This window comes from Montipora foliosa, chromosome 6 (assembly GCF_036669935.1).
Source record: "Montipora foliosa isolate CH-2021 chromosome 6, ASM3666993v2, whole genome shotgun sequence".
NCBI lineage: Eukaryota > Metazoa > Cnidaria > Anthozoa > Scleractinia > Acroporidae > Montipora > Montipora foliosa.
This window is the reverse complement of record NC_090874.1, coordinates 49,560,159-49,576,384: the sequence shown is the minus strand read 5'-3', so window position 1 is coordinate 49,576,384 and position 16,226 is coordinate 49,560,159. Positions and strand designations below refer to the sequence as shown.

The 16,226-nt window shown below is 37.7% G+C and overlaps 1 protein-coding gene across 1 annotated transcript in view; it reads right to left on the bottom strand.

The window, feature by feature from the left end:
* Nucleotides 1–16,226, bottom strand: part of LOC138007607 (carnitine O-palmitoyltransferase 1, liver isoform-like) — a 30,877-nt gene that overhangs the window by 586 nt on the left and 14,065 nt on the right. The window contains exons 6-14 of the mRNA XM_068854620.1: nucleotides 12,659–12,713; nucleotides 12,379–12,508; nucleotides 11,926–12,065; nucleotides 9,941–10,140; nucleotides 8,976–9,144; nucleotides 5,012–5,083; nucleotides 3,398–3,718; nucleotides 1,949–2,068; nucleotides 1–1,071 (exon numbers count right to left, since the gene is read on the bottom strand). The exon at nucleotides 1–1,071 is cut by the window's left edge and continues 586 nt beyond it. Coding sequence (XP_068710721.1) covers nucleotides 841–1,071; nucleotides 1,949–2,068; nucleotides 3,398–3,718; nucleotides 5,012–5,083; nucleotides 8,976–9,144; nucleotides 9,941–10,140; nucleotides 11,926–12,065; nucleotides 12,379–12,508; nucleotides 12,659–12,713 — 1,438 coding nt within the window. The 3' untranslated portion in view covers nucleotides 1–840. The remainder of the gene's footprint in view (nucleotides 1,072–1,948; nucleotides 2,069–3,397; nucleotides 3,719–5,011; nucleotides 5,084–8,975; nucleotides 9,145–9,940; nucleotides 10,141–11,925; nucleotides 12,066–12,378; nucleotides 12,509–12,658; nucleotides 12,714–16,226) is intronic.

Below are 16,226 nucleotides of genomic sequence, written 5' to 3'. Positions count from 1 at the left end.
TGTCATTGCAAAATTATCACTAAATAAAATTTACATATCAAATTTTGGTACTCTCCAAAGCCAGCAAGTTTCAACATTTCCTTACCATTCTGATGCAACCTTTTTTGATGATGAATATTAACACCACACTTTTGACAAAATTAATAATAAGTTGAGAGACATCAAAGCATTTTGTGCAATAATCATTAAATATATTTAGAAGTATGTATCATATTCTGCAAAATTTTACCACAGATAGGAAGAGATAAAACAAGAGAGATGTGAAGGGTTTAGCTTCTTTCATCCTCTTGCCTTAACTACAACATGCAGTTTATTTCTTATTATTAGGTGATGTTTGCTCCTTGGAAATTGGTAGTGATTTTGCAAAATAAACCACGCCCTCTGAAAATGCCAAGGTCTGGATTGACCATCCAAAAGTATTCAAAAGTATTATTCAAGGTGATCCTAAAATGTACAGAGACCTTAACTGCGAAGCCTTACAAGTATTTTGTGCACATTTTCAATCTTGAAAAAATAAGATTGTTAGATGTTTGTGGTCAATCCTGGAAAAACCGCCTTAACTGTCCAATGCAGGTGTCATTGAGGAGCTACATGTATGTTATCTTACTAGACTGAAGCAGTTTACCAAATAATTGCCATGTTGGATTTGAGGAGAGAATGGGGAAGGCAAGAGAGAAGAGAATTGTTTCTTTTCCCTCCTTACTCATTCTCTTAAAATAAATTTGTTACATGCAAATATAAACTTAGACTATTGACAATTTTGGCAAGATTTCATGGTATAATGCAGGGATACTATTATATCACGAAACATTCTTTTTCTTTATATGGTGGCCCCTTGCATTAAGAAATTGCACCGTTTGGCTCTTGAGCTTTCTTTTCTTTGACAACTTCATACAGATCTTTTATCTCAGACATGCTTTCAAACAAATACTTGACAAATCTGTCAGAGTCAGTCTGCTTGGAAGAGATCTTTGAGGAAATATGGAAGAAAATCTTGTGATCATCAGGAACCATGTAGGAAATGCCATAACCATCATCAGCTACGGGTCCAAAACCACCACCGGGAGAAATCTGTGAACAGTGCAAAATTTGGTCATTACAACCACAAGGGTCGACGAATTGCTCTAGACTTGTTTCAACAAATACGTGTTAGAACAGGAAACTAAATAATTATACAAGCACACAGTATTATATGTATCACTGAAAATTTAATGATGGTTCAGGAAAATTAAACATATCAACTGAAAATGTATATCACACTGCAACAACTTCAACTTAAAATAATTTACAAAAGTCATTGACCTTTAGGACGATTGTAAAAAACTGTTCTAAGAAATGAAATCAAAAGAACCATAGATTAGAAAGTAAAACCATATTAAATAACTTCTTTTGCGGCCTCCCCCATTACGGGGCTATCCAATTAAACCATACAAACATACAAAAGCATTAACGTGTGGGATATTAAAGACCATGTGACTTACTGGCAGGGACTTATTGGCAGAACAACTTACTAAGTTGGTGTCCAAAGTGGACTTCCAGTCAGAACCTGTTGCTAATTTTAAGTCCATGGCCTTACAGTCAAGCTATGTCATGTGTGACCAGTACCCACAAGACTGCAATGAGCATTTAAATTCCTCTTTGGAGTTTCCGAGCTTTGAATGGAATCTTGGAGAGTTTTCTGAAAGTTGCTATCATGAAAAATGCACAATCACTGAACAATAATTCATCAAATGCTTGAAATAGCTTTCACTTTTCAAACACTGTTTATTTTATAATAAAACAAAAGTTCATGGCTAACTATTTTTCATATATCAAGGAAATATTCCACGGGAATTCAGAATCTCGAGAGCAAAGTTATAAATTCAAACCATCTGGTCATGGCACGACATAGCTTTACTGTAACAACTCTGCAGTGCTGTCTCTCAAACAAAACAAACACAAAACCTACTAAATGTGCGAGTTCAGGCTCAGTAATACTGAAGTGCTGACTAGCCATCTGTTGCTGTGGTGACTGACTTGTTGATAGTGTCCATGGGATGCTTAAGGAACTTTTTAGAAACTCACTTTCCTTTAAAATTGAAAAAGAACACAGTAATTAACTTCCCAGGCATTCTTGTTGGAGCTTGCAGTTTTAGAATTGTGTGGTATTTTTGAAAACTATCTATGGCTATCACTGTCTACTGAGTCTGATGGCTTTTAAAACTGTTATCATGAAAGGGAAGGGGATTTTATGTAAAACAATCTTTGGACTTTTTACTATGCACATCACTTAATTGCATATTGCCATGTCACCAAGCACCAAGGGGAACCGGTACTTGTATGAGGGTGTCAATCGGGTTAACTGTTTAGTGTATAAAGACTGTCTTTGGCTGTTGTAACCGTATAAACAACAAAATAATATGAACTGACTAACGTATAAAAGAAGATCTACTTTTTAGCGTATGCGGTACATAATGACCAAAGGGTGCAGACTTTCTAGGATAAATAACAACCCTTTTGAGGTAAAAATGTACATTTTAGTTTACTTTGACCTTGTCTAACCCTTCTGGAGACTTTTGTACCCTCTATTTGTTTTGCATTTTTGTATCATGTTGCACGTCCTGTTGGAGATTGCATGACTTCCCTTATCTCATTTTGTGACATGCTCCAAGCCTGCGCTCTGCCTGTGGGTTTAGTTACCAGTCCCTGGCTTCTCTCTACACTCATAAAAATCATATAAATTGACTGACTAATCTCCTTTTTTGCTGTTTACTGACCAAATCCATTTTTTTTTAACAGTTTATTGACTAAACGGCTTTTTAAAGCTGTTTACTGACTAGAGCCATACCCCATTGACATCCTCTTGTATTTCAAGGGATACCAACAATACATCTGGCCATTATGAGTTATATAACTATGCGAGATGTCCTTTAATTCAAAGCAAGTTGCTTGGCCTTCTTAACTTGCGACACACAGGGAATGGGTAATTAATACGGTTAGAAACAAAAATTCAATTTGCCGGACACCCTGATTTCAATATTGATGAGGACACACCATCAATATACCTCAGGGGAGTTTGGATGGTGAAGTGGTGCCCCCCATTAATATGGCCCTGGTGCATCTCCCAGATTTAGCATTCTATGTACACTTTTTTCCTACAATTCTACAAATACTCTGGTTCCCCCTCCCCTAATTATATTGCAAGCAATTCTCAGGCTAAATAGAGCATTCTGATTGGCTAATTTTTGGTAACCGTTGGGATTTTACAGTATGGACCATTATCATGGAAACAGTGTTTCTGTATTAATTTTCTTTCTCTGTCCTGGGAATTCAAGTTGAGCAAAACACAAAGTCTTAAAGAGGAAATTCATTTTTTCATTACAACAGTACAATAATATAGCAAGAAGATTATACTTACATATCCCTGGCCCTTGCAAACTACATACAATGCAAAGAGGTGCCTATCAATCCCCATTCCATTCATACAGTCCTTGTACCTCTTGGCATGAAGATCAGCAGCTTTGAGGAGAAGCTCATACTTTGTTTCAGGAGGAACTGCTTTGTTTAAAAATGCCAATACAAATTCTTTAGCTTCCATAGTAAAGCTCCTCACAGTTTCTGTTCTGCCTTGAAGGTACATGCGTGTCATGGAGGACTCGTAAGTCATGGGATGTCTTCCACCAGAATCTTTGTAGTAGGCAAGTTGCAAGGACAGCTGGATGAATGCATCAGGACTTATCTATTATAGATCATAAAAATATAATGCTGTGCTTCACAAAAGTGTTTGTCCTAACTTGAGTGTCTTATCAGACTGAGTCTAGGGAGATCTGTAGGGTCAATAATAACTTTAGCTCTTTCACACCTAGCCAGAGATACCAAACATATCTTTGGATATCTGTGCAAATAACAATGATCTTTCTTCAACTCTGATCGAGCCCAGAGTGAAAGCTATCTTTCAAAGAGCAGTGTGTAGTTTAAGGTAACCAGCATCTACAGGTGAATAAATTGAATTCTTGGTGTAATAGTTTGTCAAACTGCAACAACATTATAATCAAAAGATAGGACCTTAAGCCAGTAGTTTGAAGAGGTATCTCATACTTCCATTTGATTCCAACTTTCTCATGCGCTGAACTTCAGGAAAAAATGAATTGCATAACATTTTAAATTTAGTCAGGTATAAACCCTGATTCAATAGGTTTTTAAAGCCTGTTTATAAGAAAGATTATGAATTCAAATTTTCGTTTGCACTCTGAACTGGGCCAAAATACCATAGAACCTTACAGAACTACATGGACCTTCAAAGTGAAGGAAAACTAATGAATGTTTCAGATGTAAGACAAATAGATTACTTCATAGAAAGTGCGCCGTACGGGGTTTTATGCACGAGTTGTTTGTGTCAAAAACCCGAACGAGCGAGGAACGAGCGAGTGAGGGTTTTTGACACAAACAACGAGTGAATAAACCCCGTACAAAGCACTTTCTATGTCGTAAACTGTTTATTACACATAACATGAGAATTTTCATTAAAATAGTTTTCTGAACGCGAATTATAAACAAAAACTCACTAACAATAGAACCAAATGCAAATTTAATTTAATTCAATAACAAAGTACGATTTGCACGATTTGCACGAGATGCACGAGTGATTGGCATGGAAACGCCTTTACGCTATCGTTGATTGGTTATACTTTCACATGTGAAATAGCTGTACGCCATTCTGATTGGCTGTATAGGCCTTTTTCACATGTGAAAATAAAGCGTATAGATTTGTACAAATGAGCTTTATGGAATAAAATTCTCATGTTATGTGTAATAAAAAGGGAATAATAAACGGTCATTACTATTGCTGTGAAAGTTAATCCCTAGTGCTAGAAAATTAATATTTAATATTTAATGTCACGCGTTCTCCAAATTTGTATTTCATTTTTACTACAGCTCTCAGCTGTTTGAACCAAGAGTCTAGCATCTTGATTTTTGGTTGGCAATCGATGCAGTGCTGAAAAATAACTTTCATAAATTAAATGAAGCAGACCTTCATTTTCTTTATCAAGCCCTTTCCAAATGCATCATGAACCAACACATACTGTTGAGCGTCATCATTGTTCTGGAAAAATGAGCGAAATGGGAAGACATAAATTAATAATTCATAAGATGGGACCAGTTACTAAATTATTATTTTACAAATAAGTTAAGGTGGCTCAAACCAGTTTCAACACTTGAAAGAAACGTTCTTATCGGAAGGATTGACACTACAACACTTTTAATTATCACTTGACAACTCTGTTTTTGGAAAATGAGTTAAACATATCCAACCTAGTTTCAGGGCTTGAAATTGCAACCAATACAGTTGCATTTGCGAAATAATTTTTTCCCTTTGCGACTAAAAATATCTGGAGAAGTTGCAAATTTGCGACTTGTTTTCACCTTACTCTTTAAAAAAAAAAAGGGTTAACAAATAAATTATTGCCACTTTGCAAAAAAAGAACGAGGCCAATATCCAGCCATCTTGACCGAACAAGTTTGGTCAATAAAGGATTTATTATATGACTTAAAACACCAAAAAATGATCTTTGATCTTGCGGGACCAGGGACCAAGTGAGAAATCCTCAGCGGGCAAGATGGAGGTAGCTCCATCTTGCCCGCTCACAGAGCTAGTCAAGACATATGTGACCTCTCACGGGAAAACGTACACTAACGCTTTCCGTTCAATGGGTACCGTAATTTCCAGGCGATAACCCGCGGGTAATGTGTTAATTTTTCCGCAAACAATTCTTGGTGCGGATTATAGGAAGGTGCATGGATAATGTGATAATTTTTAAATCTTCCGCTATAGTTTTAAAACCGTAAGAGGGAAAAAATATAAAAGTCATTAATGAAACTGTTCCTAAAAACTGTATAATTATTGCCTTATTTATCCCCCTTTAATTGCCTAACAAACTTAAATGCTCTCGATGAAAACCAATTCGTTCGCAATCAATATCGCGCATGTGATATTACTTTCTTACTTTGCTAATTTCAGAGCTTCTTTCTTTGTTTAGTTGAAAATAAAATATTTGTTAACTGGAATAATAAACTCAAAACAAAAGAATAAAAATGTGAAACAGCAGGCTTTAAAGAACCTGATGCTGACATGTTCATTTCATGGCCCCGCTGCCGCCGCATAATTAATAGGGAGCTTCCGAAATGAGGATGACGACGGCTACGAGGACTTCATTTAAAAATACGAGTTCGTGTTATTCATATCAGTACGAAACTATTTCATGTCGTTTTGCATTAAAAATGTGTAGTAACTGTTGAGGAATTAAACTGGTATGAGTGGGTTGGAAGCGTAGAGAGAGAACTGAAAATTCATCGTCATATGCTAACGTTCTCCACAAAACCTTGAATTTGGTCATTTCACGTCGTCATTTAGGAGATGATGGCAAAGAAATGTACCAAAATGTTAAACGCACGTGCGGAGCGTGCAGAACCATCGTTTTGCTCACTAAACCTACTGTTTTGTAGCGTTGTCGTTGCCGTCGGCGTCGTCGTTTTGTAAGCTCCCAAATAAGAGGTGACTGTTGGCACGAGTGTAAACAAACATTCACGGACAAAATTTTAAAACACCAGAACATTCGGCGCATCAGTAAAATATTCCCAGCAAGCACTGCCTTGAGGTAGAGAGTATTTTCCTGTTTCAAGCGATTTCTTAGAGTCAATAGATCCTGAAATATCTAATTTTTTTAGAACAGCATTTTACAAGCGGTATCATTCAATGAAAGGTCAAAACAATAGGTGTGAAAACTTACCAATTTCACGCTAAAGGATATTAAGTTGTTAACAAAAACAATGGTCGAAGTTTTATTTGATTCAAAACGTTATAAAATGGTAATTGACTGAATGAGAAATACACCCTTCAATCATTTACGATAAGTGTAGCCACGAACAATTACTTTGAGTCAAAATGCTGTTAAACGTGGACGTCAGAGTTTTCATTTTGAGTATAAGCTCAAAGTTATCGCTCGTGCAGATAACTTTGTGAGTTCACGAATTTCTTTTGTTTTTGGGTGCGGGTTATCTGCTAGTGCGGGTAATCTGTTGAAATTTTTTCCTTGTTATTGCAAAAAATGACCGATGCGGGTAATCGCCCGGAAATTACGGTAAATTCCAACACTTTTCCAATGCTTTCCCAATGCTTTACCAACGGGTTGCCAACGGGTCACCAACGGCTTTTCCAACACTTCCAACGCTGACACCAACGCTTTCTACAACACAATCCAATGTCATCATAAAATTCACAACGGGTTGTCAATTTTTCCAACACCTATGCTTTCCAACGACTTTTTAGTGCTTTCAACGCGGAATACATTCAAGATTTTTCTAATATCAAACAAAGCACGAGTTTACACTGCGATCTCGACGATGTTAATGTACCAAGGTTTGAATCCGCGTTCACTTTATTTTTTTATTGTAATCGTTTCACGGAAAATAGGATTTTTTTCCTTTAGTCGCCAATTAAAATGTTTGTCTGAACATTAGAATGTTTTAGATAACGACTCCAACATAAAATCTTCATCCACTTTCACAATTATTAATCCTATTACACATTGTTGTTAGTAACATGTGCAACGCGTAACATATCCATCTTGTGAGTTTTTCAACGATGGCAGCTCGATAAAAGTTATGTGAAAGGTACTCAGATTACAAAATACTAACGAATTTTGTCAGTGACAGTGTTCTCTTAGAAGGAACAAAATATTAATCTATCCAAGCGTTGTCCGTTAAAAGGAATAATTATTGCGAGCGAAATTTACAAATGGTATGCGCTTCGTGAACGCGGAGCAATGTTATACGAAACAAATTCATTGCTTGGTCTTTTTCGGTGTCCCGTTAAGATTTATTTATTTGCTAAAACGCTTAATAAGATAACATAAAATTTTTGAACACTTGTGTTCTACGGTAGCATGAAACCTCACAACGCTACGTGTAACAGCGGCACCTGCTTCAACTTATGTCATGACACGTCACTTTATGTCACAAGCGGATGCAAATTTTGAGGTGACGATAGTGTGACAGTACTATTTACACTTTCAAAACAAATAAATACAAAAACGTAATGTAGTGACGATCAGGCAGATTTCTATGCAGTGGTTTATGAGGTAACAACACTTTTTGAGTCTACCTTTTGAGCTTTTGTTCCGCAGACTTGAAGCTTGTGCAAATTTCTGAATAATAATAAATTATACGGTTCGTGCTTTGGTTACTGCGAATTTGACTTATATCGAACAGAAGAAGGGTGATATTGATGACTTTGTTTCAGTTAACATAAGAATTATTTTTATGATTTGGGATGGAAGGAGCAAAGAAATCGCTAATTCGTCTCAAAGTAGCAAATAAACGTGGTGTTCCATCGCTGCAAACAGATCAATGACACCACTGGAAAATGACATGTCACGTTATGTTTATTATCGATCAACAAAGAGTGACTTTGACAGTATTAAATTGCAGCTACAATTGTAAAGACGAACGTTATATGAATGATTGTTTACTCTCAACACCTAGAACGCCCTGCGTGAACTTTCCCAATGGGTTTTTCAACGGCTCGGCACATTATTTCAACGCCTTTTTTCAACACCTCCAACGGGTTTTCCAACATTTCCAACACTTTTTGCAACACTTCCAACGGGTACCCAACAGAGACCCAACGCTTTGCCAACGCTTTGCCAATGCTTTCCCAACGCTTTAAGCTGTTCAACGTACGTTTTCCCATGAGGTCACATATAAGGTCTTTATTCAATGAAATTCAACAAACGAAAAGGGGTTAAAACTAAAATACAGGGTATACACGGTACATGTATATACAACAATGTTTTCTGGGTGTTACTAAACACAGGAACGGAATGGAATAGAAAATACCCGAATTAACAGGAAAATGCTGATTAATATATCAAAGTGAGTCTACTACAAAAAAAAAAAAAAAGAAAATATTAACATTTTCATCAGTTGGAACAACATACCTTTTGTGCAAACTTGACAGCATTTTCAACAGTTTCCGTTAGTTTAGGTGTCATATCCCAGTATAGTCTGGTTGGCTTTTGAAGGTTATGTGTCCTCAAGGAAGCACTCCTGTGAGCCCCACCAATAGGAGTGCATTTACCTTTCTCATCATATGTTCTGTAAATGAACCTAAAATTGAACAAGTCAATAAACATTTCACACCATAATTTATGTATCACCATTACCTAGTTGTAAATTCTCAGTTATCATTGTAAACAGGGACAGTGGCTTTTATACACAGTCACTGTAATTTGCCTTAAGGAAATGAGTAAAACGTCAAGAGTGTACATTATAAATTTCAGAAAAGCCAAGTATCATGCCAAGAATGTAAGAGCTTCTTGAACTCCGAGAGCAGACATAGTTGACCCACAACTTGCAATTATTTGAATTTTGAAGAAAAAGCAAATAGTCACATAGTATAACCATTTAATTTAAAGTCTGGCAACAAATTTCTCTTGGTGAATGTTTGGCAAACATGAATATTTTTCAAAAGAGGAAAAGCCTTGGCTAGAGGAGTGACGTTTTTATGCACCTATCATTTTTAAGCCCAAGGGAGGGGGGGGGGGGGGGGATTGGGCTAACCACAGGAGTTTGATTGTGAGGTCGGTCCCCAGGGTAGGGAATTTGATCGTGAGGTCTGTCCCCAGGGTAGCGATTTCGATCATACGAAGGACATTTGACCACCTTCACTTGCCACTGGGTGGGGACTTTGACCATTATTATTTTGTTCCAGGGGTGGGGAATTTGAATATTTTTAAATGAAAATGTCAAAATCAGGCTCATTGATAGGTGCATTATTACAAGGATGCTTCCCTTTGACACTCAAACCACCCTGAACCAGCCAGAGCCCCTGGGAGTCAATGGGTTAAATAAATGCTACGGTGAGCATTATAAAATGATACATTATGTTTTTGTCATTACTCACTCATAACTAACAGCATACTCAAACATGTGCCCCACAACAGGTGCATCAGCCCAAGAATGCTCTGCATTGATTCCACATTTACCATCAGAAAACACAATGAAGCAAAAACTCTTGTCAAACCAAAAGCTGCGACCATCACCATGAAAAAGGTACTTGGCACGGTCAGATAGCCCAGGGAAAGACTTTTCTTCTAGGATCACCTGAAAGAAAGTAACAGACTGGTATTAAAAAACAAAGGCAGAGATTCTTTAGGCATTGAATTATACACAGGTCTTCTGCCATGGCGGGTAGTCACAAACATCTGTAAGTAGTGCTTACTGTTTTGTGTATTGTGTATTGTACATGTAAGTAGCGTAAATACTGTTTTGTAAGTACACACTGTAGCTTAGGTATCTTATTGTCAATAATGTAAGTACAGTCGAATAAGTGAAGTAAGTAATTTGTAAGCAATGCTCTTTGTGTTGAAATAAAATAATATAATCGTTGGGGGGGAAAGTCTTCTGCCATATGCAAATTGTTTGTAATGTCTTAGGAATCTGAATTGCTTGTAACTTCTACAACCATGATGATTAATGTACCATAATATAATCTTACCAAAGCCATAAATTAATTAAGTTAACCCATTGACACTTGGGACTAAGACTTCACAAATTTTACTCTGTCTAACACCAGATGATTTTACTTGTCAACTGGGAGCACCCTAGGGCATTTGAGGTGTCAATGGGTTAATGTTCAGAATCTAAAGGTAGGCTGGATCGGTAAATAAAATCAAGGCTGTGCTCTAAGGAAAATTTGGGGAGCCCTTTGGGCTCCCAAGCATTTCAGCTGTGGTGCCCAGCCCTCCAAGTTGGTCGCCCGAATTAATTAATTATTTATTTAATTAATTATCTGAGATCAATAATGCAGCAAGATCTTCATCCATCGCTCTCTCAACAAAACATTGCTGCTACTGCTGTGATGATCATCGAACTCGCTAGTGCAAGAAAAACCCGCAACCCATCAAATTTTTCATGCCATACATGTACTTGAGAAAGATGAGAAAAGTGGCAATGCCACCAATGTTTTGTTGCCCTGAAACAATGAAACCACCGTGGCCCAAAAGCTATCCATTTGTTTTAGCAGGTCATCTTGATCTGGACGAAAATCATCGCTACAGGACAGAACTAAAGTATTTTTCCTTATATTATCAGTACAATGTTTAGTGGAATGAGCTTTTTGTGGATTCGGTCGAAGCGTCAGTCACAGCGTGATTTGGTTAGGGCATGCAATGATTTGTCACGACACCTAAGACAACACGGGATTGCTTTGTTTCTAAAACAACAACAAATAACATGATATCTTTCCCTTTTTTTATTTTGTTATTATTTTCATATACAGGAGAAAAACAACCATAACCTAAATATCTATTAGCCAAGTAGGGGTAGCTGTGGAAAATCGTAAAAGTATTAAATTTGCTTTAACTGCGATTCCCGGGTTCATACAAATTTAAAGTAAATTGCACTGCTTTGCCGGCCGTGCTTTACCGCGCTTTTAGTTAAAACTATAACCAAGAAATTGCCAAACTCCACGTTCCAAATTTAACGGTATTTTTTGAGAAAGGATCGAAATTTGTGCAGCCGTCGGCCATCATGTGCAAAGTCACAGATTTTAGTACATGTGAAATCATGCGGAACAGCCTGTGAACCGATTGTTTCGTACGAAAAAAAAAAAAATTTCTGAGCGGTTTCATAAACTGTAACCACCAGCATATTAAAATTTTTAGCCGCCTTATCTGCAAGAAATACAATAAGCCAGAGTGCCTGGCCAGGTGACCAGGTTATTTTTCTCACTCGCCCAAAGCCAAATGTTAGTCGCCCCAGGTGACCGGGCGCCACTAGAGCACAGCCTTGAAAATTACGAATAGTGACAATATTAGTTCACACTTAGGAAACCCCTTAATCCCAAAACAAGTAATCAAGATCCCCTTATTCAAAATAAACTCTTACCACGAACAAGGACTCCTCAATAGCTTCAAGTGTCTGACGATTAACACCCTCTGAGAAGTACTCCTTCCTGATGCCAGCCCACTCTTTTCTGGGCAATGCTGTCAGGGCTGGTACACTACCCTCAGCTTGGTCTTTAGTAACTACAAACACGTGAATACAAACAGGAGATTGACATGTAAGTCTTGAGTGGTGAATGAGACAGAGTATAAGACAAAAAGACCACAGGAGGGGGAGACCCTGTGGAGATCGCAATCTTGCTTAACCCATTCACCCCTAAACTGGCCATACTTAGTATTTTACTCTGTCTAATGCCAGACACTCATCAATGGGGAACCCTCAGGAGTCAATAGGTTAAGAGATTATAAATTGCGAACATTGAACAACTTGAAAATTTTTCACCACACAGAAGGCCAAGATTAAAAGAATCATTAGCTTGGGCTGGTCTGTGCTCACCATCAGAATGCTTGGCATCTGCTTGGATCCACTCAAATTGGCTCTCTAGATCCAACACTGATATGTATTTTCCTTTACTGTTGGTTACAGGAAGCATGTAAATATTCCCTCCACAAAACACAACGATGTGCTGTTGAAAAGACAGTCAATGCAACATGTGTTACTATTCTTATTGTAACTCGATCAGCGAAAAACAGTATCACAAAATTTATATTCAATTAACCCACAAGGTAAGAGATCTCTGGAAAAACAGAATAAATTTGGGATGTAATCTGCAAACCTCATTTTCTGTGTGTTCAAAATGTACAATTTCATCCACATCTTCTTTGGGAATCCTCAAAGAAAAGAAATAAACCACTTTACATTCATACTCAACTCACTGCTTTGACAACCACTGGTATAATGCAGGACAATCAAGGCTGGTGCAATTAAGTCTTGGTCATTGTATAGTTAGTTGTGTAAAGAGCACTTGTTTGACTGCGTTGTTGTTTTAGGGTTAGGGTTAGCTAATAAAATTAACGATATGTGAATCTCCAGTTGGACCACTGAAAATTTTGAAAGTCAAGTCTTACTGTGAATGGCTGCCGCAATTGCAAGCCACAAAGGCTGTCGAACCAAAAACAGCAGAATGAGCTAAACAAAATGAACCCTGAATGAACAAATTCAAAACTTTCAAATGTTTCTATCACAACAGCAACAACAGACTAAGATTAATAATGTCCAACAAAAAATTATGTATGGAGGAAGAAGAAACCTGCATTTTAATTTGAGTTGTATTAAGTGTTGATTCAGTGAGATTTTACTGCCCCATCAGTAAAATATGGTTAATGGAATGTGACTATACTAAAAGGGCATAGAAAGCCCAAGCTCGGAATACGATTTACTAGACTTTGTATGGGAAAATTGACTTTGAGCTTATAAATGCTAAAGTACAAAAATAAGCTGTAAATGTAGAAATAAACTTCGCTTACCTCTACATACGGTAGCAGTTGTCCTCGTCTTTTCTGTGCAATCGGAGGGCAAACTGTGTCCGTTTTAGCCAGGTTTGTGGCCATGAGTCACCAGCCTTTCTTTTCTTTAGGACAGGAAATGACAACTAACATTATCGTAAAAATTCGAAAGCCACAAACCCGGCTAAAACTGACACAGTTTGCCCTCCGATTGCACAGAAAAGAAGAGGACAGCTGTACGTAGAGGTACGCGAAGTTTAGTTCTACATTTACAGATTATTTTAGCATTTATAAGCTCAAAGTCAATTTTCCCATACAAAGTCTATAAATGTGACCCTTCACGCGAAAAGGGGGCTTATGAAAATTTCACGATCATGCCGATTTCACGGCAGACAACCGTGAAATTATATAAAGCAAGCTGAAATACCGTGAAATTCCTTTAAAATAGCGGGAACTCGGCGTGAAAATTTATCATACCACCGTGAACTAGTTCACGCTGGGCAGTGAAAAAATTCACGCCGTGAAATAATTCACGCCGTGGAAAAAAAGGTCTTCCTCAAAATTATTTAATTTCGTTATCAATACGTTGGGTTTGGATTTCTGGCAGATTTCGAGTGTCAAAGAAACATTGACGTGTAAGTTGACTTACATGTAACTCAAGTGAAGAAACAACATGCACACCGGCGACTGGATTTTGCGAGCATGTGAGTGCTGAGCATTTACCGGCAAGGACGAGCAGTGATCCAAACCTCTTTCCGAGATCACCAAGCATAAATGAATTATGAGCATTAATCTTTGGGGCAACTTGGAAAATCACAGCAACTCGCTTAATAGTATGTTTTTATTTAAGTGCGCCAAAGGGGGCGACTAACTGCTCAAAATACACTTAAATCCAAACATAGTACGAGTAATTTTTCCTAGAATCCGAGGCAGCGAGCAGCGCGTAAATTTTTACGAGAAAATCGAACAACATTATTCCCCAAAAAGGACTGTTCAGTTTGCAAAATCTCAGCGGATAAAATCCCTTTTTTAACCTACGTGACAGCATTTTTGGCCGCAGACCCTGATCGGGGGATGTCAATTTCATTGCGTATTTTTGACCAAACGTTGATTATGCAGAATTGAGGAGAATCCCTCGTATGGTGTCAAGTGCGCTTTTGGATGCTTCCCTCTCCTCCTACACTGATTTTTTTCAGTGTATTTGATTGTTTATGCTATTGGAGAAACTGTAATAAATAAACTGTTTTGCTCGCTAGCGTAATTCGTGTCATGAAACATTTTCATCCAAATTATAGATCGTCGTGCCATCAACAAAGCAAAATAATCGTACCAACTTCGATTTCGCCGAAATTAACGAAACGGCGCCCCATACAAACTTAAAACTTTTCACACAAGAGAAGATATAAATACCATTATTCGATTTCCGAAGCAAAACATTGTTTTTCCTTGTTTACCGCAATTTTAATTCCAAAACCAGACCACGAAATTTTCCTGTTATTCTGGATGGCGTAGCAACATAATTTCACGGCGTGAACATGAGTGAGTCCACAACGTGACTTCATTATTTTCACGGTCTTCAATTTCACGCCGTGAACTTTTTCACTCAGCATAGTGAAAAGAATTGGAGCAATAGTGAACACGCCGTGAAATATTAAATTCACGGGCCGTGACCGTGAAATTTATTTCACGGTTCACTATGAAATCCATAAGCCCCCTTTTCGCGTGAAAGGTCACAAATCGTATATCGAGCTTGGGCGGCCTGTGAATCATGTCGCAATAGTCACAGTACCGTGCAAATGTAAGTTGACAGTCTCGACTCGAAACTCTATCCGTGATCCTTAATGTTTTCGAGAATCGAGGATCGAGGATAGAGGCTCAAGGCTCGAGTTTTGAGACCCTCGAAATTTTTTTCAAGGATCTCGATCAGAAATCTTGTGGTGAGGTGAGACTTCTCGAAAGCGAAACAATAGCGTTAGACAAAAGCTTTTGACACGCAGCTGCCTTTAATATTTGCAGACATTCGGTATCTAATTACGTCTTTTTCATGATCGCTTCCACTGCTCATGTTTTCTCGACTTCATGTGTTCATAACTGCCGAATTACCAGGACAATATTGATAAGCAGCCCTAATCCGGATGCTGAAATTTCTTGGAAACACATTCATAACGAGTCAAGCCTCCATGCACATTGCGAAAGATCTTCTGTAAACAGAAAGCGGCGGCAAAAGTCTTCAACCGAACATACCAAATGCAAACAAACTTGAACTTTAAAATATTTACAGGATACTATGGGATACAAAAATTTTAATTGATTTCCAACTGCTTCTTGTGCTGACGTCAACTAAGTTCAGATGCTTTTGAGTATTCTGAAGTAGCGAACGTACCGGTAACAAAGACTCCTCGCTGGCAGCAATTTACTCCTGAAAAGATACATTTAATTCCCACAAAACTGACAATTGCGTCAACTTAAGCAAATGTGAAAATGCAAACATCGAGTGTGCTTTGAACGTGAAGCAATAAATACTTGACTTAAAAACCACATGACTCTGTAATTGTTGTTTCACTACGAAATTTTTGAAGTTGGGCCGACACTCAGTGAGAAACCGCCATGTCAATCAAAGGGTACCCCAATGAGAATGTGCATAATTAAATGCTTAAAAAACTGAAGCGTTCAAAATACCGCATACTAAAAGGACAACGGGAAGACATCTTGAGGAAAAATTCCACGTTTTACACAAATTAATTTATCGGCAAGACCTAAACCGGCCTTTACCCTGCCTCTTTGCGATGCATAAAGAACAAATTGGGCTCGTACTGAAAATCACACCAAACTCGTAGAGTGACAGGGATTTAATTCAATGTTTTATTAAACCCTGCAAACAAAGCATTGCTCTGTACC